Here is a 24,053-nt window from a genome sequence, read left to right as displayed (position 1 = left end):
CAGAGAAGAGAAGTGACTTGCCCAAGGTCACACAGCAGATGAGTGATAGAGCTGGGATTATAAACCAGGTCCTTCTGACTTCCAAGCTTGTGGCCTATATACTAGACCACACTGCTTCTCTTGTCTGGATATTGAGGTCATGACTGCCAAATGCCATAGACAGCCAGTCACAATAGCATGGGGGCAGTAGGGAAGATGACCAGTCGATAATCAATCAATCAGTGGGGTTTATGAGCATTTACTATGTGCAAAGTCCCGTACTAAGCATTTGGGAAGCCTCCAGACAACCAGATCTGTGTGGTCAGGGGAACTCTCTCAAAAATCGGAAGCAATGTGGCCCAGGGTAAAGAGAACAGGGAGTCAGAGGACCTGGGTTCTAATCCTGGTTCTGCAATTTACCTGCTGTGTGACCTTGGGCAATTCATTTCACTTCCTCTGTGCCTGCTTCCTCAACTGTAAAATGAGGATTTAATACTTATTTTCCTTTCTACTTAGATTACGAGCCCCATGTGGAACAGGGACTGTGTCCAACCTGATTATCTTGTATCTACCCCGGTGCTTAGAACAGTGTTTGACACAGAGTAAGTGCTTAACAAATATCATTAAAAAAAAGGTGCTTTGCACATAGTAAATGCTAAATAAATACCATTGATTGGGAAAAATACACTACAGTTAGTAGACAAAATTTCTGACCACAAGAAGCTTACATCTTAAAATGGGGAGACAGGGATTAAAATAAGTTACAGATTGAGAGTGTCAAAAAGTGTTAAAATGTACATGTCAAGGAATTTCACAAATGTGACAACTGTAGCCCATTCATCCCTTTGGAGAAGAAAGAGGGAAAACACAAGACTCCTCATTTTAACAAAAGCCAGAGAGAGCAAAAGCAATATGACAAACCGTCAAGTGATATGTGATGTGCTAGGCTCCCTCTGTGTGTTTGAGGAATACTTGTTACATGACAGTGCGGCTCCAAACCTGGTTTCTGTTATCATTCATTCATTCTTTCATTCAATTGTATTTATTGAGTGCTTACTGTGTGCAGAGTACTGTACTTGGTGGTTGGGAGATTACAATATAACAATAAACAGACATATACCCTGCCCACAAAGAGTCTAGAGGAGGAGACAGACACTAATATAAATAAATAAATTGCAGATATGTACATTAGTGCTGTAGGTCTGGGAAAGGGGGGATGGATGAAGGGAACAAGTCAGGGCGATGCAGAAGGGAGAGGGAGAAGAGGAAAGGAGGACTTAGCCAGGGAAGCCTTCTTGGAGGAAATGTACCTTCCACACTCTCAGTCTGGAAGACCAGAAAACATATTCAGAGCTTTTCTTCACCTCCTGCCCACCATGGTATTTCATTTTCTAAGGATCTACCCTAGATTTAGGTTTGCCAGTCACTTTTTTAGTCCAGAGTGGTGAGACCATTCACATCCGAACACTGCCCTGAGCTGCAGAAATGAACTGAGAGAGGCAGCAAGATTTCCCCCGATTAGATTCAGCACCTTCATTTCCCACTGTCAGTACAGAGCTAGCATTAAACACACACCTCTGAGGGGAACATCGTTTTCTCCTCTATGAATGAAAGCTTTTGTGCCTAAATATTTCAAGTTTCGAGGAGAGCAATGCAGCCGATCTCCCTAATGTGTCACTCTCTGGCGGCCGGAGCTGAGTGGGGAAAGAGAAGAGGGTTTTCTGATGCTCCTTTTCTTTCCCCAAGCTCTCTTGCAAGGTTGTGCTTACACATGATTGATGCAGGAATTCTGGGTCTTCCCCTCGCAGCCTGATTTTAAGCAAGCAAAGCAGCTGTTGTGAATTTGGGTGATTAGGTCCCAGATGCAGACTGAGGGACAGTGAAATGAATGTTCGCTGTTCCCTATCAAATGGAGGCCGCTGGAGGGAGTGGAGGAGTGTCAGGTTTATTAGTTACTTTTAAGAAGGAAATGGCCAGATGTGAGTGGCACCTGGTGGATTCATTTCGAAGGCAACTAATGGGATCAGTTCCTCTTTGGGACCTGGATCTGACGGAAAGGTAGGAGCAGCAGAATAATCAATGGAAAGTGTCCTCGGTTCTGCCATCTCCTCTGCTGACCTGCCAGGGTCGAAGCAGCGAACCTTGGTTTTGCCATCTGTAAAACGGGAAGGAGGAAGTCTTTTATCATTTTTCAGGGGAGACAATGAGAGGTTATGTAGTAGTTGGGATGAGAGCTGGTATATCTCAGTAAACACCACTTATTGGGCTACTGGGAAGCAGACCCTGAAATGGTCACTGTTAGCTTGATCATCAACTTCACCTTGGTTTATTCACCCCACCCTCAGGCCCACAGCACTGATATCCATATTCATAATTTTTTTTATATTAATGTCCATCTCCATGTCTAGACTGTGAGCTCCTTGTGGGCAGGGAACATATCTACCAATTATTATACTCTCCGAAGTGCTTAGTACAGAGCTCGGCATCCAGTAAATGCTCAATAAATACAGTTATTACTTTAGTCTTGCTTTTACTTCCCCACAAGAAAAGTCAATTTCACCGCAAAGCATTGGCGCACATTTCTTTGTTGCTTCTCCTAGCCTAATGTATTTTTGTGTATGGCTCCCCAGGTAGATTGTAAGTACCCTGAGTATAGGAATAATATCCACTTAATTGTACTCTCCCAAGTACTTGGTAAAGTATTCCGTAAGGAGTAAGTACCCAGTAAATACTATTTATTGATTGGTGGGTTGATTTCAATGTCCCTTTTTCAGCCCTTATTCTTGAGAGAGAGGAGTTCTAATAATAATAATTGTGGTATTTGCTAAGCATTTACTATGTACCAGACACTGTATCAAGTGCTGAGGTATATACATATTAGACTGTGAGCCCACTGTTGGGTAGGGACTGTCTCTATATGTTGCCAATTTGTACTTCCCAAGTGCTTAATACAGTGCTCTGCACATAGTAAGCGCTCAATAAATACAGTTGATGATAATGGTATACAAGATAATCGGGTCGGATAGAATCCTTGTTTCACATAGGGCGTCACAGTCTTCATCCCCATTTTACAGATGAGGTAATTGAGGCACAGAGAAGTTGTAATTTGCCCGAGATCACACAGTAGATAAGGGGAAGAGCCAGAATTGGAACCCAGGTCCTCCGACTCCCAGGCTTGTGCTCTATCCACTAAGCCACACTGCCTTTCTAACTGCTTTGGGGTGAGAGGTTAACAGGACTAATGCTAATATGAGAGAAATAGTTTCCCTGAAGCTGTCTCTTTCCTCAGAGTTGTCTGTGGCACAGGGCTGCTCATTTGAACCAAGTCCCACTTGATACAGTGTGGCTTTAAATTCCTGTCTGCCAAATGAATGCAAAGGTTTTGGCTCTACTAGATAGCCTGATAGTTTCTTGAATATGAAAATTGGATCTTGGAGGACTACCGTGACATTTAGTGTCTATTTAATTGTTGAAGAACTCCCAACAGCAGCTTAAATGTGCAAGTACCCTGCTCTTGGTCTTCTGAGAAAGTGGATGTTCAAAAAGCACAATAAAAACAAAAAGCTAGTTTCTGCTCTACTAGGCAGGGCTAATCTTGACCCTGCCGTATGGTGAAACATGGCCAGCACTTAGGAGGCATTTCAGGGGATATAGAATCAATGTGGCAAATGCTGTCAGAAGCCAGAGGTTGGCAGAGTTAAGGCCTTTGTGCCAACACATATTGAGAGCATTGAAAAGCTGCCCATTGGGTACCCCTGATGGTAAACTCCACCATTCAGACCCAGCGTGTGCCCAAGAGATCATTTTATTCTGGTATTTAGTATGTGCCAGCCACTGTACTAAGTGCTGGGTTAGATACAAGATAGCCTTGTCCCACATAAAGCTTACATCCTTAACCCCCATTATACCGATGAAATAACTGAGGCACAGAGAAGTTAAGTGACTTGTTCAGGCTCACACAGCTGACAAGCTGTATGGAGCCAAGAGTCAGTGTGACCAGTGTGACATCCCCAGAACCCTAAAAAAATGTAACTCTGAAATCTTTTGGTTAATATTCTTTTAACATTTTCACTATCAGACTGTCCTTAAGTAGATTTACTAATTCCTCCATCCGTTGCCTTGGTTGGTCAATTGATGCCTTGCATTTGGGTGGTGAGTTGTCAGTATCTCCATCACCAATAAGAGAAGTGACCTGACCACACTGCTTCTTTTGCTCTCTTCAGAGAAAGGTGCCATTGGAAAGGAGTGAGGCGGATTCGCTCTAATTGTAGATGAGTGAACAGGTATGCAGAAGAGCCATGCAATCACAACTAGCCAACTAGCCTAGTTGTATGGGAGGAGAAGCCAGCCCTGGCTTCGCTTCACATGCTCTGAGGGGTGGCTCAGTCATCCTCTGGGTTTGTGCCATGACTAGTGCACAAGAATCCAAGCGGGCATAGTGGAGTGTACTAGTGAAGTTGGTATACTAGTATTCATGTGTACCCCTGGTTTTTCTGCCATGCCATGCAGTTCTGAGGCTTTCAGAGATAGATGACTCACTCTCCCCTTCAACTAGGCAAAAGTCTGTGATGGGAGACTTTCCCATATATCAATCAGTGGTATTTATTAAGCATTCACTGTATGCGGAACACTGTACTAAGCACTTGGGAGAGAACAATACAACAGAATTTGGTTGACATGTTCCCTGCCCATAATGAGCTTACAATCTATAGGAAATACATCACGGGGAAGAATTATTCAACATACTCTTTCTTCATCTGCTGTATTTAAGTTGGGGCATGGAAATTAAAGGTTTTGCCTGATCCAATCAAATTTCCATTCCCACAGAATTTTTAAAAGCCAGGATAAAACATCCCCAGAACCCTAAAAGAATGTAACTCTGAAATCTTTTGGTTAATATTCTTTTAACATTTTCACTATCAAACTGTCCTTAAGTAGATTTACTAATTCCTCCATATAATAATAATAATAATGGCATTTATTAAGTGCTTACTATGTGCAAAGCACTGTTCTAAGCGCTGGTGGATACAAGGTGATCAGGTTGTCCCACATGGGGCTCACAGTCTTAATCCCCATTTTACAGATGAGGTAACTGAGGCTCAGAGAAGTTAAGTGACTTGCCCAAGGTCGCACAGCAGACATGTGGCGGAGCCAGGATTTGAACCCATGACCTCTGACTCCAAAGCCTGTGCTCTTTCCACTGAGCCACGCTGCTTCCCTGTATGCTTCCCCATATGTTGCCTTGGTTGGTCAATTGATGCCTTGTATTTGGGTGGTGAGTTGTCAGTATCTCCATCACCAATAAGAGAAGTGACGTGAATTTTGCAATGTGATATTAGGGGGGATTGATCATTTTTACATGCATCCTAAACATACATTTTTCTTCTGAGGACTTTTCCCTCTCCCCACTAAAAAAGCCAGTGCTTCCTGGAGTAGCTTGCCGTTTGCTTGGGCAGTTTTTATTTATCTCTTGTGAGTATCATAATTCTTCCAACACCAATATACAGTTTTCACTTCAAAACCAATATATGGACATCGTTAAGTTTAGGATTGTTGCTGGAGTCCGATACAATAAATTGCCTTAATATTGCTGGGTGTGCTGCCAGATTCCTGGGATGGCAGGCCCTTTTGTAGCCATTCATAGCAATTGCAAATGCCCCCAAGTAGTAATAGTAATGAAGAAACACTGGGTGGATGTTTTTATTTGCAAATAGTAAAAACCAAACCTAAATTCAAGCCAGAATTTTTGAAAATTTAAACTGGCATTTCCCCAAATTTAAAAAATAAAATCCAATAATCATCCCCTGAATTACGTGTTTTTGAAACCTGGAAAAAGCAGTAACCTAGGTGAAGTCTGTTTATCGATACCTACAGTTTCTTGTCTTTAATGGGCGCTATTTGATGCAGACATCCAGGGTTTATTCTGTGTTAACTTTATGGCTAGTAGGGAAGGGGGGGTTAGTAAAAGAATCACATTCTCTCTGCCTCGTCTCCAGCATCCAGTGTAGTTGTTTCCAAATCTTCTGAGCACAGAAAATTTGCAGCATCATTCAGACATGTGGTTTGTTTTCGCCTGACTGATCTGGCTCTTTCTGGTTGGTTGCCCATTAGAATAGCATGGAGTCCCCAGGCTGGCTATTAATGCATTTTATTTTTTAATAAGGGACTCCTACCTTGGGCCTTCTCAAGGCAATGCGCAAAAAGATGAAACTGTGCAAGTACCCATCTACACAGACATGTGTAAAACTTGACTGAACCTCCAGGAAATGTAGTCTTTCCCCAGGGTACCACTTAATAAGCTTCTTTAAATGTGCCAGGTACTGACTGGGACCCGTCACCCATCTCCCAGAGAAGAGTTTCCTTTTCTTTGCTTCTGCCTCACTGAGTTCCAGGTGCCATGACCTTTAAGCAGTCGTACCTTGTCCCCCTGGATAAGTCACTTTAAACAAGTAGGCCTCACTGCTGGCACCGCAGCAGCATCGTCTACTGAATAGAGCACGGGCCTGGGAGACAGAAGGACTTGGGTTCTAATCCTGGCTCTGCCACTGTCTGCTGTTTGACCTTGAGCAAGTCATTTAACCTCTCTGGGCCTCAATTACCTCACCTGAAAAATGGGGATTAGGACGGTGAACACCATGTGGGACAGGGACTGTATCCAACCTGATTCTAGACTGTAAGCCCGTTGTTGGGTAGGGACCGTCTCTATTTGTTGCCGAATTGTACTTTCCAAGTGCTTAGTACAGTGCTCTGCACACAGTAAGCGCTCAATAAATATGATTGAATGAATGAATGCTCTGCACACAGTAAGTGCTCAATAAATATGATTAAATAAACTGAATGATTAGCTTGGATCTACCCCAGTGCTTAGTACAGTGCCTGGTGCAAAATAATGATGGTATTTAAACACTTACTATGTGCAAAGCACTGTTCTAAGCACTAAACAAGTACTGGTAAAAAGTAGGCTTAATAATAATAATAATTATAGCATTGGTTAAGTGCTTACCTTGTGCCAAACAGTGTACTAAGCCCTGGGGTGGATACAAGCAAATCAGGTTGGACACAGTCCCTGTTCCTCTTGAGGCTCACAGTCTTAATCCCCATTTTACAGATGGGGTAACTGAGGCCCAGAGAAGTGAAGTGACTTGCCCAAGACCACACAGCAGACAAGTGGTGGAGGCAGGATTAGAACTCATGACCTTCTGACTCAGGCCCATGCTCTATCCACTACGCCAAGCCACTTCACTGCTGGCACTGAAGATTGAGAGCGCTGGGGTTCTGATGGTCTCTTTAGAACCATCTTTTCAAGCCTCCAGGACATCTCCACTTGGATGGAGCATGGGCCTTGGAATCAGAATGTCGTGGGTTTTAATCCCAGATCAGCCACTTTTCTGCTGTTCGACCTTGGGCAAGTCACTTCATTTCTCTGTGCCTCATTTACCTCATCTATAAAATGGGGATTGAGACTGTGAGCCCCACGTGGGACAGGGACTGAGTCCAACCCACTTTGCTTGTATCCACCCCAGAACTTAGTATAGTGCTCGGCACATAGTAAACACTTAAAAAACCATAATTATGATTATTATTGTTAAGGCCCACTGGCACTTCAACTTCAACATGTCTAAGAATCTTTAATCAATCATATTTGAGTGCTTACTGTGTGCAGAGCTCTGTACTAAGTGCTTGGAAAGTACAGTTCAGCAGCATGGCTTAGTGGTAAGAGCATGGGCTTGGGAAATCAGTGATGGTGCATTTTAATCCCAAGTCTGCTACTTGTCAACTGTGCAATTTTAATAAAATAATAATAATAATAATAATGGCATTTATTAAGTGCTTACTATGTGCAAAGCACTGTTCTAAGCACTGGGGAGGTTATAAGGTGATCAGGTTGCCCTATAGGGGGCTCATAGTCTTAATCCCCATTTTACAGATGAGGTAACTGAGAAACAGAGAAGTTAAGTGACTTGCCCAAGTCACACAGCTGGCAATAGGCAGAGTCAGGATTTGAACCCATGACCTCTGACTCCCAAGCCCGTGCTCTTTCCACTGAGCCATGCTGCTGCTCTGATTTTGGGCGAGTCACTTCATTTCTCTGTGCCTCAGTTACCTCATCTGTAAAATGGGGACTAAGACTGTGAGCCCCACATGGGGCACAGGCTGTGTCCAACTGATCAGCTTGTAAGTGCCCCAATGCTTATTGTCACCCTTGGATTTTACAATCCAAGGAATAATCCAGGGAAGCAGTGTGGCTTAGTGGAAAGAGCATGGGCTTGAGAGTCAGAGGTCATGGGTTTGAATCCTACCTCTGCCACTTGTCAGCTCTGTGAGTTTGGGAATGTCACTTAACTTCTCTGTGCCTCAGTTGCCTCATCTGTAAAATGGGGATTATGACTGTGAGCCCCACATGGGACAACCTGATTACCTTGTATCTACCCCAGGGCTTAGAACAGTGCTTGGCACATAGTAGGTGCTTAACAAATTCCATTATTATCATTATTATTATTAATAAAGAGAGACAATCCCTGCCCACAATGGGCTTACATTTTACAGAGGAGACAGACAGCAAAACAAGTAAACAGGTATCAATATAAATAAATAGAATTATAGATATATACATATATACCTAAGTGCTGTGGGGTGGGGGGAGGAGCAAACACAGAGAGAAGAGGTCAGACACCTTAAATTCCACCCTTTCAGGTGCTTTCAGCGTGGGCTGCTAACATAGAGAAGCAGCGTCGCTCAGTGGAAAGAGCACGGGCTGGGGAGCCAGAGGTCGTGGGTTCTAATCCCGCTCCACCACTTGTCAGCTGTGTGACCTTGGGCAAGTCACTTAACTTTTCTGTGCCTCAGTTCCCTCATCTGTAAAATGGGGTTGATGACTGTGAGCCCCACAGTGGGACAACCTGATTACCTTGCATCTATCCCAGCGCTTGGCACATAGTAAGCGCTTAACAAATACCACCATTATTATATTATTATAATTTTAACACACTTATTCATTTGCATAAGCCCATCCCTAGCTCCCATCCCCTGAAAATGCTCCTCGGGGCAAACCATGATTAATCCAGGTGCTGTGGGTGGGATTCTGGGGCCTGTCATTGGTGGTTGAGCAGAAAGTTGGCATCGTTTGGCCTCCAATTGTCCCCGTTGATGGCTCTTGGTCCCTCCTCCTGCTCCTCCGGACCCCACTGATCTCCCCCTCGTGGCTTGATTTTTGGAGCCACGTGGCTCATTCCCCTCGTGGCACCGCCCAGATGCCAAGGAGTTGGGCAAACAAGGGGCTCCGGGGTCGGGCACTAGAGATACCCTGCAGAGGTTGTGGCTCTCCCCAGCGCTTAGGACAGTGTTGTGCACAAGGTAAGCGTGGGATAAATCGGATCGGATGAAAGGGCTGGGGGATGCAATGTGTCACCCCCGGGGCTGGTGTGTTTGTAAACGAGGGGTGCATCGCCGGTTAGGGGGACCCGGGTGTTAGCTCCCTGGAGGAGGCAGCTGGGACCGTCCTCTCTGAGTTGAGGGGGTCCCCCCCTCCAGGCCGTGGGGGTCACCCCAGACTTGGGGCTCCCCCCAGACTGCCAGGATGACAGCAGCTGGGAGCAGCCTTTCCGTGCTGAGGAGTCACCCCAGACGCGGGGTCAGAGACCCCCTCTGTGCTGTCGGGTCACCTCAGACACAGGACTACCCTCCAGACCCCGGGGGTCACTGTGGTTCAGAGACCCCTTTCTGTGCTGTGGGGTCACTCCAGACCCGGGATTCACCCCAGACTGCAGGGATGACAGTGGCTGGGAACCCCCTCTCTGCGCTGTGGGGTCATCCTGGACCATGGGTGTCACTCCAGATTTGGGTCTCCCCCCCGGACCATGGAGATGACAGGGAGTCGGAGCCCTCCTCTGTGCTGTCAGGCCAACCCAGATGCGGGGCTACCCCATCTCGCAGGGATGATGGGGGCTCTGAGCCCCCTCTCTGCTCTGCAAGATCACCCCAGACTCAAGGCTCCCCCCAGGCCACAGGGATGACAGCAGCTGGGAACCCTCTCTCTGCACTGTGGGGTTACCCCAGACTGTGGGATGACAGTGGCTCAGATGTGTTGTGAGGTCAACCCAGGCCATGGGGGTCACCCCAGACATGGGGCTTCCCTGGGGCCAGAGGAAGACAGGGGGTTAGAGCCCCCTCTGTTTTCCTGGTGGAGCTGAGGGGATGGGGAGCAGGAACACCCCTTGCTGGTGGCAGAGGCCGTAACCTAGGGGATCCAGGGCAGCGAGGTAAGATGGCACAAATGTAGGCTGCATGTGGGCACAGCCTAAGGGTCACCTTTCTTCCTTGGACCCCAAGGGGGAGGAAGACAAGGGTAACGGCAGCAATTACTACTTACTACTACTACTACTACTAATAATAATGATGGTATTTGGTTTTTTTTGTTTTTTTAAATGGCATTTGTTAAGCGCTTACTATGTGCAAAGCACTGTTCTAAGCACTGGGGGGATACAGTGTGATCAAGTTGTCCCACGTGGGGCTCACAGTCTTAATCCCCATTTTTACAGATGAGGTAACTGAGGCTCAGAGAAGTTAAGTGACTTGCCCAAGGTCACACAGCGGACTTGTGGTGGAGCCAGGATTCGAACCCATGACCTCTGACTCCAAAGCCTGTGCCCTTTCCACTGAGTCACGCTGCTTCTCTAAGCACTTGTTAAGCACTTTTGTTAAGCACCACATTTGTTAAGCACTTGCTATGTGCCAAGCACTGTTCTAAGCACTGAGGTAGATACAAAGTCATCAGGTTGTCCTATGTGGGGCTCACAGTCTAAATCCCCATTTTACAGAGGAGCTAACTGAGGCGCAGAAAAGTTAAGTGACTTGCCCAAGGTCACACAGCACACAAGTGGTGGACCTGGGGTTAGAACCCATGTCTTATGACTCCCAAGCCCTACTACTACTACTAATGATAATGGCATTTGTTAAGCGCTTACTGTGTGCCAGGCACTGTTCTAAGCCCTGGGGTAGATACAAGGTAATCAGGTTGGCCCACGTGGGGCTCACAGTCTTAATCCCTATTTTACAGATGATGTAACTGAAGCACAGAGGAGTTAAGTGGCTTGCCCAAGGTCACACAGCAGACTAATGGCGAAGCCGGGATTAGAGCTCTGTCCTCCGACTCCTAAACCTGTGCTCTTTCCACTAAGCCTTAATAATAATTATTGTATTTGTTAAGTGCGTACTATGTGCCAAGCACGGTGCTCTTTCCATTAAGCCTTAATAATAATTATTGTATTTAAGTGCATATTATGTGCTAAGCACTGTTCTAAGTGCTGGGGTAGATCCAGGGTTATCAGGTTGAACACAGTCCCTGTCCCACATGGGGCTCACAATCTCAATCCCCATTTTCAGATGAGATAACTGAGGCACAGAGAAGTTAAGTGACTTGCCTAAGGTCACACAGCTGACAAGTGATGGACCTGGGATTAGAACCCACAACCTCTGGCTTTCATTATCTTGCCACTAGATCCTCCACTAGAATCCAAGACCCACCAGAGAAAGCAACCCTTGGGAATCAGTAAGCATTAAATGTTGAACCCCTGAGGTTCCCCAGAAGGAAAGCTGCCATTCTCAAGAGATACAGAACAAATACAAGCAAAGCTTTCAATTAGGTGGCCAGGAATTCGGCAAAGTAATATTGGGAACGGACAAGACCCTGTCAAAACCATTTTAGTTCTTCATTGTTGAAGTGATTGTGTTAACAGCGAAGAGTCATTCCTCCAAGGGATTTTTCTCAATGCAATTGTACATCGTAGCCTACAATTGCACCAGTTGATATGCAGTTATTACACTGAGGTGTGCAATAGTTATTTTGTAGCAGATAAAATGCAACCTACAAGAGGAAGGCATGTTGGACTTAATTTGTGCCAGTCTCTCGCTGTGGGCAGGGAACCTGCCTGCCAACTCTGTTATAGTGTACTCTCCCAAGTGCTTAGTCCAGTGCTCTGCACACAGTAAGCACTCCATAAATATGATTGATCAACTCATCCTCAGGAAGCATGGCAGAGTTCTGGCACCGGTGGAGAGAACTCTGACCCTTCTTAGTACCGGAAGGGTGCTGGCCCCTGTCAGGGAGAACTCTGATCCCTCTTAGTCCTGGGTTTTGGAGGAGAGGCAGGAACCCTGCAGCTGTGCGAGGAATGGCAGCCAGAAGCACACAGCTTCCACTCCTCAAACCCCCAAAAGGAGTTTGATGTGTCAGTGAGGTAGGGGCCAGTTGACCAATTGTGGGTCACCTCTACCGGGACAAATTAAATCCTGCAGATGCAGTTTTGATAAACCTGAATTTTGAATAATTTGGTGTCAAAAAAGTGCCCAGGATCCCCCCACTAGATTGCAAGCTTCTGACTGTGAGCCCACTGTTGGGTAGGGGCCGTCTCTATATGTTGCCAACTTGTACTTCCCAAGCACTTAGTACAGTGCTCTGCACACAGTAAGCGCTCAATAAATACGATTGAATGAATGAATGAATGAACTCTATAGTATCATCCTCTCCCAAGGGCTTAGTACAGTGATATGCATTCAATAAATTCCACTGATTGATGTTTCAGGGGACTGGTTTGGGGGATAGAGTCCTGGACAAGCAAGCGGAAGTTTTGGCCGAAGCAAAGACTTTGCTCTGCCATTGACTGACAGCAAGTTCCTGGGCATTTTATTAACCTCTTTATTCTTCCCACGGCTGGTAAAGATGAGGCCTGTTAGGAACTCTCCTCAAAGCAATTTTGCAAGGGCTAGAGAGTGAGGTTCTTTGAAGCCCTGTGAATCCTTCAGAAGACAATATAGGCTGAGTGGTATTTAACTCCAGGTTGTTCTGGGAGATGATTTCCAGGGGCTCCTGCTGATTGGAGCTGACTTGTGCAGCAGAGAGAATTCCTGGCACTAGAATGTTTGACAAGAAATGGAATCTGAATTGCAGGAAAAAGCCTAGTTCCACAAACCACAAACCAAATCAGGAGTTACCACAAGCTCCCGATTTCTCTCATGCAGATTATTTTTCTAATAGCCTCTGCCTCCGGTGACTGTATCCACTGGGCAGCTGTTTTCTGTGACATTTATCTTCTTTTACATTTCTAAGAACCAAGCCCCTGAAACGCTGCAGTCTGGGCACACTCTCCTTAATAACAATAATAATAGTAATAGTAATGGTATTTGTTAAGCCCTTATTATGTTCCAGGCACTGTACTATGTGCTGGAGTGAATACAAGCAAATTGGGTTGGACCTAGTCCCTGATCTGCACAGGGCTCACAATCTTCATCCCCATTTTACAGATGAGGTAACTGAGGCACAGAGAAGTGACGTGGTTTGCCCAAGGCCACCCAGCAGACCTATACACATACACACATGGATACTCATTCTCCCTCCTTTGTTCAACAGAATAAATTCCACTAACTATCCTTATTATTTGTGGCTGGATTTGTAGGCTTCCAAAAAATGCCATAGATTTCCTCAGCAGCCAAATTGGAGTTGATAAATACCCTTTTTATGACATTTGTTATGTGCTTATTATGTGTCAGGCACTGTACTAAGTGCTGGAGTAGATAAAAGATAATCAGGTAGGACACAGTCCATGCCCCACTTGGGGTTTACTGTCAGTCTGAAGGTGAAGCCACAAATGCCACCAACACCAGGAACAGACACAATCTACTTATTTAATTACCCTAATGTTAGCAGGATAATTCCCTTGCCAGGAGCACTCCCTGTTGAGGCCTTCACTTCCACTGAGCATTTTCACTGACTGCAAGAGAAATCCAGTAATTTTTCCTATTCCTTGACCTCTTCTCTCGCACTGCAAGAATATGCTCAAATGCACCCTCTTTTTGCCAACTAAACTGAAACTCAGTCTAAGGAGAGCCTCCCTTTCCTGACCAACTAACTACTCATGGCCTTAGTGGGCTAGTAAACAAACTCCCAAGTAACTATTCAAGTGGGTTGACAATTTACCCAAAGAGCAAGATTAAATGCCATATTTACTATGTATCCTTTGTTCCTAGAAAACTTGAGTGCCATTTGCTCTCTTAACATCTGTGACAAAACCAGCTATCTAGTTATCCGTTTGGGGAAATTAAGATAGCTTGCAACTCATCTACAGAAAATATTATTGTCTCCTTGGAACAAAGAGGCAGTATGACTTGACTGAGAGATTGATAAAATATGGAGGAAGGAGAGTAGAATGTCACCTCAAGCAAGGTAAGATCATTCTCATGTCAGCCTGTCATTAGAACGGTGAATTGTCTGAAACAGAGAAAGGGCAATGGTATTAACCTGAGAACAAAAGAGGTGATATTACCAGATGCTAGCCAGAGTGCATAAATCTATGCAGACTGGGAAGCCGAAAGATAGTTAATAGAGAAGATGATTGAAGTTTATTAAAAAAAAACAACCCCACTGAAAAAGAAATAACCCATAAGTAGTTTGGCTACTGTCACCATAAGTTATTAGTTTTAATAACCTCGGTGATAAGGCAGAAACTATTAACTACCCTGGAAAGGAGTAATAATAGTTGTGGTCTTTAAGTGCTCTTTATGCACCAAGCACTGTACTAAGCACTGGGTTAATAAATCAGGTTCCACATGAGGCTCACAGTCTAAGTAGGAGAGAGCACAGGTACTAAATCCCCATTTTCCCTATGAGGGAACCAAGGCACAAAGATGTAAGTGACTTGCCCAAGGTCACACAACAGTTAAGTGGCTGTTAATTATTCCAAGAATAAGACAACTCTGGGAGAGAGGAGAGAGTGGCCTGGGTTCTAATTCCAGCTCCACCACTTGTCTGCTGTGTGAAGTCACCTAACTTCTCTGTACCTCAGTTTCCTCATCTGCAAAGTGGGGGTTCAGTACCTGTTCTCGTTCTAAGACTGGGAGTCTCATGTGGGACCAAAATATCTTCTGTGTACCGTAGTGCTCAGGATAGTACTTTACATGTGGTAAACACTTAACAAATAGCACAGTTATTATTATTATAGATTCTTCCATTCTCTGCCTAAATCTAGACTTGCCTGTTAGTGATAATTCAGAGCTAAAAGTATAATATATGCAGATAGTTCAGGCCAAAAAAAAAAGTTTTCATGGAAAAATCAAGATGTTTGAAGTCAAAGAGTATTTGGAGGCAGGAATCTCCATTGCTTTACAGTGCTTTGCACCTAGTAAGCACTTAATAAATGCCATTATTATTATTATTATCATTTGCTAAAGAAGACCCAGAGTGAATAAAGGAATATGGAAGAACTTTGAGTCTCAAATATTCTTGGATTTGAAATTCCTGCACGATATAGCATGTTCATGGGAAGCTATCTGATGATAATAATTATGATGGTATTTTATAAAGCTCTTACTTTGTGCTAAACATTGAAGAAGATATACAATAATCAGATCAGACACAGTCCCGGTCCCACGTGAGGCTCAAGATCTAATAGGGAGTGAGGAGAGGTATTTTACCCCCATTTTAGTGATGAGGAAACTGAGGAACAGAGAAAGTCAGTGACTTAGCCAAGGTATCACAGCAAGCAAGTGATGGAACCAGCACAAGAACTCAAGTTTCCGTTCTCTGCCTCTAAGTCACCTTGTTCAGTCCCCGTTTTTTTTTAAATAGTATTTAAGTGCTTATTATGTGCCAGGCACTGTACTAAGAGCTGGGGTAGCTATAAGCTAACCAGGTTGTGCTAAGGTTGTACTGTACTAAGTGCTAGGGAGAGTACAATATAACGATAAACAGACACATTCCCTACCCACAACAAGCTTACAGTCTAGAGGGGGGAGGCAGACAGGATAAATAAATAAGGCTTAGATCATAAGCTCTTTAAGGGCCTGAATCATGCCTACCAACTCTGTCATACTCTCTCAAGTGCTTAGTACAGTGCTCTGCCTACAGAGAGTGCCCAAAAGATATCATTGCTTGAGTGATGGCTGGAGTAAGCTGTGTAACTATGTTGCTGCTTGTAAAAGCAACAACTGAGTCATAAAATGTATCCTGTAATCACACTAAGAAGGGCCAATGAGGAAAGCCATGCGTCAAAAAGCAGTGGCTCTAATGATCCTTTAGTCAAGGAGTGTTTTCTCCATTGACTGTTCTCACAAATGGATGCGTCTTTGACATGTTTAGGATTTAATTATTATTAGTGGTAAAATAATAATAATGGCATTTATTAAGCACTTAGTATCTGCCAAGCCCTGTTCTAAGTGCTGGGGTAGATAGAAGTTTTCCAGGGTGGACACAGTCCCTGTCCCAAATGGGGCTCAAGGCCTAAGTAGGAGGGTGAACAGGTATTTTAATCCCCATTTTACCGATGAGGAAACTGAGGCACAGAGAAGTGAAGTGACTTGCTCAGGGTCACACAGAAAGCAATTGGCAGAGCCTGGATTAGAATCCAGGTCTTCTGACTCCCTGGATTGAGCTCACTTCACTAGGATATGGTGCTGCTTCTAATCCATGAAATGGTTGAAATCCTGATATCAGGACCAAAACTCCCCCACTTTACTACCAGTCACTTTGTCCTTCTCTGAGTTGGGGAGAAGCCTATTCCCACTCATTTTACCTCCCCAAGATTTGTATTTTTTTAATCTTGCATATTTCTATCAATCAATGTTATTTATTGAGCACTTACTGTAAGCAAAGCAGATCAGATCAGACACATCCCCGCCCACCTTACCTCCTTCCCTTCCCCACAGCACCTGTATATATGTATATATGTTTTTATGTATTTATTACTCTATTTATTTTACTTGTACATATTCTATTTATTTTATTTTGTTAATTTGTTTTGTTTTGTTCTCTGTCTCCCCCTTCTAGACTGTGAGCCCACTGTTGGGTAGGGACCGTCTCTATATGTTGCCAACTTGTACTTCTCAAGCGCTTAGCACACAGTAAGCGCTCAATAAATACGATTGAATGAATGAAAGCACTGTTCCATGCACTTGGGAGAGTACACAGTCCAGAGATTAATCAATCAGTCAAATGTATTTATTTATTACACTGACTGGAAGCATATTTGGGTTATTGCATATTTGCAAAGCGATACACAGTTCAGAAAGCTCAATAACTCCTCTCCCAACCTGAAGTTAATTCTTCCGAGAAGAAAGCCAACCCTCTGGTTCTCGCTGGAAGAACAAATCAGGTGCTACCAATGGAGGCAGAATTAGCAGGAGTGAAACCTACATTGGGTACACCTGGAGAGGTACTTAAAGAGAGATTCCCCCCCCCACCCCACCCCCCCCCCTTCAGCAGGGGCAGTCAGTCTGATGTGGAAGGGCTGGAAGGCAGAAGCAGAGGAGCAGGGTTCAGGTTATTTCTTTGAACAAATGACAAATATTGGCACCAAGTTTTGAGTTAATAACCCTGACACTGGTGTTTTTTCAACACTGAATAAAGATCCTGGAGAACTTTGGTTGGGACTGGTTGGCTCCGGAACAAGCAGAACTCAGAGATGGCAAGTTTCAACGAGCCTCTGTTTTGCAGGTTTGGAGTGCCATTTTGATTTCCCCTGTGACCTGGAGTACTCCCCGCCACTACAGGAAGACAGGGGCCTTCCCTGGACCTGGCGCCGAGTCACTGCTGAGGAGGCTTCCCGGATGAACCTGCCAGATGGGCCTGAGGAAGATCGTGCTGAGGGGCTTCGCAGAGGTAAAGGGAAGCTCGAGGATGCCCTTCCTCCTCAGAGCAGGGTCGGGTGTTTGTGTGTGTTTTCCCTGGAGAGATTCAGGTTCTATGGAATCTGAGTCCAGGCCTGGGTTTAGGTGGTGCAGACGGGGAGAAAGCAGGACTAATCCCTGATGATTAATCAGAATGGCTGTCCCACTCCACAGAGTGGCCTAAATAGCTATTTGGTCCTGGGGCTTGTCAGGCTCTTAGCCACTGGAGAAGGAGATACTCTGAAAAGGAGGTAAAAGTAATATCTGATGGAAAACAATTTGGAGACCCATATGGTGATAATGGTATGGGACCAGCGGTTTGGAAAACAATTTGGAGAACCACATGGTGATAATGGTATAGGACCAGCGTTCAAAACCACCCCAGCGGGTGGTATGTACTGAAGGTTTATTTTTTGTTTTCTCCTGACTGTTTTCCTTCCCCTTGGAAGTGTTGAGATTGAGCATTATTTTGTCCTTGTCCATTCTCTCTTTTAATCACAGCCGACAGCAGCATATTTCACTTGGAGGGAAAGATGACAGGATGATTCAGTGAGAGGCCCCTCTGTTGTCTTAATTCTGGGAGTGTGGGCAGGGAACGTGTCTACCAGCTCTGTTATCTTGTACTCTCCCAAGGGCTTGCTCCAGTGCTCTTCACTCCGTAAGTGCTCAATCAATACAATTGATTGAGTGGGTAAAGCCCAGCTCCCCATGCAAACAGGTGGGTGCTTTTAGACCCAGTGTGGACTTGGGCAGCCTTTGGAGTTGATGCAAAGTGAAATGAGGGGGGATGGTAAGCCTGGATGGATCAGGAAAAGTTGTCTTGGCTCCCCCCCAACGCCCCCGCACCACCCCAGGCCTAGATATGAGAAGCAGGGAAAAGGGCATGGAACTGGTTTCTAATTCCAGCTCTGCCACTTGTCTGCTATATGACCTTGGGCAAGTCACTTAACTTGTCAGTGCCTCGGTTTCCTCATCTGTAAAATGGAAATTAAAGTCTATTTCCTTCTATTTAGACTGTGAGCCCCATCTGGGACAGGGGCTGTGTCAAACCTATCTTGTATCCACCCCAGTGCATACCACAGTGCTTGACTCATAGTAAGTGCATAACAAGTACTATTATTATTATTATCATTATTATTATTATGGGCTTGTGGAAAGACCGTGGGTCTGGGACTCAGGGAATTTGAGTTCTAATCTCTGTCCCACCACTTGTCTGACTGTGGGCAAGTCATTTACCTTCTCTGTGCCTCAGTCTCTGCATGTGTAAAAAGGGGATTCTCCCTCCCCCTTAGACTGTGAACACCATGTGGGACAGAGACTGTGGCTGACTGGACTATCTTGTATTTAACATACTGCTTAGTACAGTGCTTGGCACAAAGTGCTTAAATACTACTGGTATAATAATTGATAATATTATTATGCTGCTAAATGTGGGTTATTTTTCCTCAGACAAACCACTTTTCCCACTGCCTAATGGTGGGGCTCAAAGGGAACTGGTATAGATAGTCTAGTGAGAGCTCAGAAATCCCCAGGAGATCTTTTCTTCTGGGCCCAAAAGATGGCTTGAACACAGTGCTGGAAACTTCCCCGCTGTGACAGATTGGTGATTCCTGACTAGTGTCTTTCCCATTGTGCATTCATTCCTGGGACGCTTCCTCTCCCTGCTTCCACTGGGGATCAGAGGCAGAAATGTCTTATTACCCGCAAGAATAAGTGCTTTCCCACAGGGGATTTCTGCCTAGATAGAAACAAACAGAGGGTAATAGGGTTTCAGAGGAAGCAGACTCTCAAGAGACTATGTAGCCAAGGGCTGGAGGGAAGAATAGCTGGCAAGGGAGAAACAGGGTGGAAGACCGTGGTAATTTTAGGTGCATATTGGAAAGAAGATTTGGTGTGTTGGTATGGAGGGAAGGCAGGTGAGTGTTGCTGAAGAGAGATTGGGGAGGGAGGTGACAGTGAAGTCGACAAAAAGCAGAGAGCAAAGAGCTGCAGAGAGGAAGGGGAGGGCAGGCATAAGCTTGGTCAGCAATCTGGGACCACAGGTGAGACTTCTTAGGCAGTATTATTGGAGTCTGGCATTTAAACACAATGTTCCAGGCAACGTATTAAGCACTGGGATAGATACAAGATACATGTCCCACATGGGATTCATTCAGTCATATTTGAGTGCTTACTGTGTGCAAAGCACTGCACTAAGCACTTGGGAGAGTACAATAGAGCAATTAACAGACACATTCCCTGTCCACAATGAGATTAAAGTCTAGAGGAGGAGACAGACATTCACATAAATTACAGATATGTACAGAAGTGCAGTGGGGCACAGTCTTAATCCCCATTTTACAGATGAGGTAACGGAGGCACAGAGACATTAAGTGACTTGCACAAGGTCACACATCAGACAGGTGGCAGAGCTGGGATTAGAACTCAGGTCTTCTGACCCCCAGTTCCAGGCTTTTTCCACTCGTCCATGCTGTGGGTTTCTTTTAACTTTCTCTCATTCCCTAGACATGCAGTAACTCCTCAGGGCTTCTGAACTGGCAGTCAGATACAAAGAAGTCTGGCCAAGGCCCCCAGTGACCCACCACTCAGGCACGCTGTTTCCTTTGTACATATGTTAGCCCTTATCTGCCATTTCATCTCCACTTGTGGATTGAGAGGAAGAGGAGGATGTAAAAATTCTGTTTCTGGATTAGCCCAACCTTGGCCCTGGGTTATCAGGCAAGAGGGGTTTGATGCTAATCAAGACAAGCACCCCAAATGCAGATCCATTATCCTTCCTTAACAGCCAAGCTGTTGCAGAGTGAACCTGATCTGTTTAACTGGTTTTAAAGTTTTTCACACACTCGTGAAGATTACCACATACAAGTATGTTATAGAATTTAAAGACTGGCTATTTGCTTTGCATTTTTCAATCAGTCATATTTTACTGAGCTCTTGCTGTGTCCAGAGAACTGCATTAAGCTCTCAGGAGAGTACAGTACAACAGAATCGGCAGATACGTTCCCTGCCCCCAATGAGCTTTCCGTCTAGAGCGGAAGACAGACATTAATATAAATAAATTAATTGTGGATGTGTACATAAGTGTTCTGGGCCTGAGCAGAGGTGAAACAAGGGTGAAAAACTAAGGCAACGCAGGAGGGAGCAGGGGAAGAGGAAACGAGGGCTTAGTTGGGGAAGGCCTCTTGGAGGAGATGAGCTTTTAATAAGGTTTTGATGTTGGGGAGAGTGATTGTCTTCAGATGTGAAGAGACTTTTCTTTCCAAGATTGTAAGTCCTTTTCAAATACTATCATATGAATCCTCAGGAGGTAGGGAAGAGATAGAACAGCCACCACTTTACCGATGGAAAAATGGAGAGTTCAGATGATCTTAAGTGCTTAGTACAGTGCTCTGCGCACAGTAAGTGTTCAATAAATATGATTGAATGAATGATCTGTCCCAAGGCCTCCAAGGACTGGGCATTTCTAAGTCCTAGCTCTGTCCCTGGCTTGCTGGGTGAGCTTGATTGGGTTACTCGGCCTCTCTGAGTTTGTTTCCTCATCTGTGAAATGGGGATAGTACACCTGCTCTCCCTACTTCTTTGAATTATGAGTTCCATGTAGGGACAGGGACTGTGTCTGATGATCCTGTATAATACTTATGGTATTTGTTAAGCACTTACTTTGTGCCAGCCACTGTACTAAGCACTGGTGTGGGGTAGATACAAGCAAATCACGTTGGATGCAGTTCCTGACCCACTTGGGGCTCACAGTCTCAATCCCCATTTTACAGATGAAGTAACTGAGGCACAGAGAAGTTGTGACATGCCCGAGGTCACCCAGCAGATACTTAATGTTTAGTCCAGTGTGGTGATACTTAGTGAGTACTAAAGAAATTCCATAATTAGTAGGCACCAAATACAGTGCTCTGCAATCAATAGGCACTCAATACAGAAATTATAATACTGATGGTACTCAATCTGATTCCCCTACTACAACCCAACTGACACTTCTCTGACAATCTACGCACTCTGCTTCGATCTTGTTTGTCATTGCTGCAGACCTCTGGTCCACGTCCTCTCTCTGGTGTGGAACTCCCCTCCTCTTTCATTTCTGACAGTCTACCACTCTCTCCATCTTCAAAGCCCTAGTAACCTCATATCTCCAAGAGGTCTCCCTGACTGTCACATAAACTGTGAGCTACTTGTGGGCAGGGATCATACCTACCACGTCTGTTGTTTTGAGTTCTTCCATGAGCTTAGTATAGTGCTATTCTAGAGCTGTCCTTCAGGTTTGCAGACAGCATTACCAAAGGTGAGATTTTTATGTATGGAGATATCAATCGATGGGATTTATGGAGGGTTTATTGTGTGCAGAGCACTGTACTAAGGGTTTGGGAGAGTACAACAGAGTTGGCAGACATGTTCAATCATGTCTCCAATAATAGGACTCTAGTTCACATCCTATGTTGCTGTTTTGTATCTCCCAAGTGCTTAGTACAGTGCTCTGCACACAGTAAGCGCTCAATAAATACGATTGAATGAATGAATGTTCCTTGCCCACAACAAGCTAACAGTCTAGAGGGGAAGCTTATGGCTCATGATTAATAGCCTGGTTCTCCCGTTATAGGAGGATTTCATTCATGCAGAATCCTGCATTAAGAAAAATTTACAACAACATGTACCCCCAGTGTCCAACTCTGGGTTTGTACTTACAGCTATTATTCTCCATGCAGAAACTAGACAGGCACACATTGTCGGAAATACCTTTCCTAATTCTCAAGTTGCACTCTATCTGAAAAATGTAGTGAAAATACATGTCCTGCCAGAACTGAGAATCTTAAATTTGTACAATGCTTTTATTCTGTCCAATGTGCTTTCATATTACTCATCTCATTTTATTCCAGTGAGGTAGGGAGAAGCAGGTAATACATTATAGATGCAAGAATTGAGCCACACAGAGAGAATTTAAGTGAATTCCCAATTGGCAGAGCTGTGACTAGAACCCGGGTCCTCTGATTCCCAGCCCTAATAATAATAATTATAACTGTGGTACTTAAGTGCTTACTATGTGCCAGGCCCTGTACTAAGCACTGGAGTGGATACAAGTGAATCATGTTGGACACAGTCCCTGTCCCACATGGGGCACACGGTCCTAATCCCCATTTTACAGGTGAGGTAACTGAGGCACAGAGGAAGTCAAGTGACTTGCTCAAAGTCACACAGAAGAGAAGTGGTGTAGTCAGGATTAGAACCCAGGTCTTTCTGACTCCCAAGCCCATTCTCTATCCACTAGGCCTTGCCACTTCCCACCTGTGCTGCTTCTCTCAGAATATACTGTATCCTAATGGTGGGGTTTAGGTTTTCTCTTGAGAAGCAGCGTGGCTCAGTGGAAAGAGCACGGGCTTTGGAGTCAGAGGTCATGGGTTCAAATTCTGGCTCCGCCACTTGTCAGCTGTGTGACCTTGGGCAAGTCACTTAACTTCCCTGGGCCTCAGTTACCTCATCTGTAAAATGGGGATTAAGACTGTGAGCCCCCCCGTGAGACAACTTGATCACTTTGCAACCTCCCCAGTGCTTAGAACAGTGCTTTGCACATAGCACTTAACAAATGCCATCATTAGTAGTAGTATTCTGCAGCATTTTTACCCATCTTCCCTAACTCTTCTCTCTCCAAGCCTCTCACGGACAGGGAATGTGACTACCAACTCTGGTGTATTTTACACTTCCAAGAACTTAATACAGTGCTCTGCACGTAGTAAGTGCTCAATAAATACCATTGAATGATTTCAAGAACATCTACCTTTCATTCATTCATTCATGCAGCCGTATTTATTGAGCTCTTACTGTGTGCAGAGCACTGTACTAAGCACTTGGTAAGTACAAATCGGCAACATATAGAGACGGTCCATACCCAGCAGCGGACCTCTGATTGCTGATCACTAATCCGCTTCTCTCGGTTTCACGATCTTCCAAAATCTCCGCTTCAAGAACCTACTTCACTTCTGTTTGCTAGGAATGAGGTGGATCTGTCATCTTTTACTGTCTCCCAAGTATCCATACAGTTGGAAGACTGGCTTCATGTACAGTGTTTCAAAAGATTTCTCAGAGTCCACTCTGGCTCTAGATAGGCATTACAGCTCATCTTCGAGAAGTGTTTGGATATTTCCCAGTCATCCATTCTTCTCACATGTTCCATTCAGCAAAGATGTGATGTGATCAGCATTATTTTTGTGTGGAGGACTATTTCAGGTCCCATATTGTTTCTGACCCCATTATGCTACTTGATGTTAAAAGTCAAACATAGAGGCATTGGCAAAACTGTTCCAGAAATTGGGTGTGATTTCAGAGGAAATTCCAGGGATACCCCTCTATAATGTAAGCTCACTTGTGGGCAGGGAAAGTGGTCTTTTAGCTCTAGTGTATTGGACTCTCCCAAGTGC

The 24,053-nt window shown here is 44.7% G+C and overlaps 1 protein-coding gene across 1 annotated transcript in view; it reads left to right on the top strand.

Moving 5' to 3' along the window:
• ALK (ALK receptor tyrosine kinase) overlaps positions 1-24,053 on the top strand; it is a 364,842-nt gene that overhangs the window by 13,457 nt on the left and 327,332 nt on the right. Inside the window, exon 3 of the mRNA XM_038750862.1 lies at positions 17,462-17,626. Within this exon, the coding sequence (XP_038606790.1) occupies positions 17,462-17,626 (165 nt within the window). The remainder of the gene's footprint in view (positions 1-17,461; positions 17,627-24,053) is intronic.

This window comes from Tachyglossus aculeatus, chromosome 9 (genome assembly GCF_015852505.1).
Source record: "Tachyglossus aculeatus isolate mTacAcu1 chromosome 9, mTacAcu1.pri, whole genome shotgun sequence".
NCBI lineage: Eukaryota > Metazoa > Chordata > Mammalia > Monotremata > Tachyglossidae > Tachyglossus > Tachyglossus aculeatus.
The sequence above is the reverse complement of the archived record's forward strand: the minus strand, read 5'-3'. Positions and strand labels throughout refer to the sequence as shown.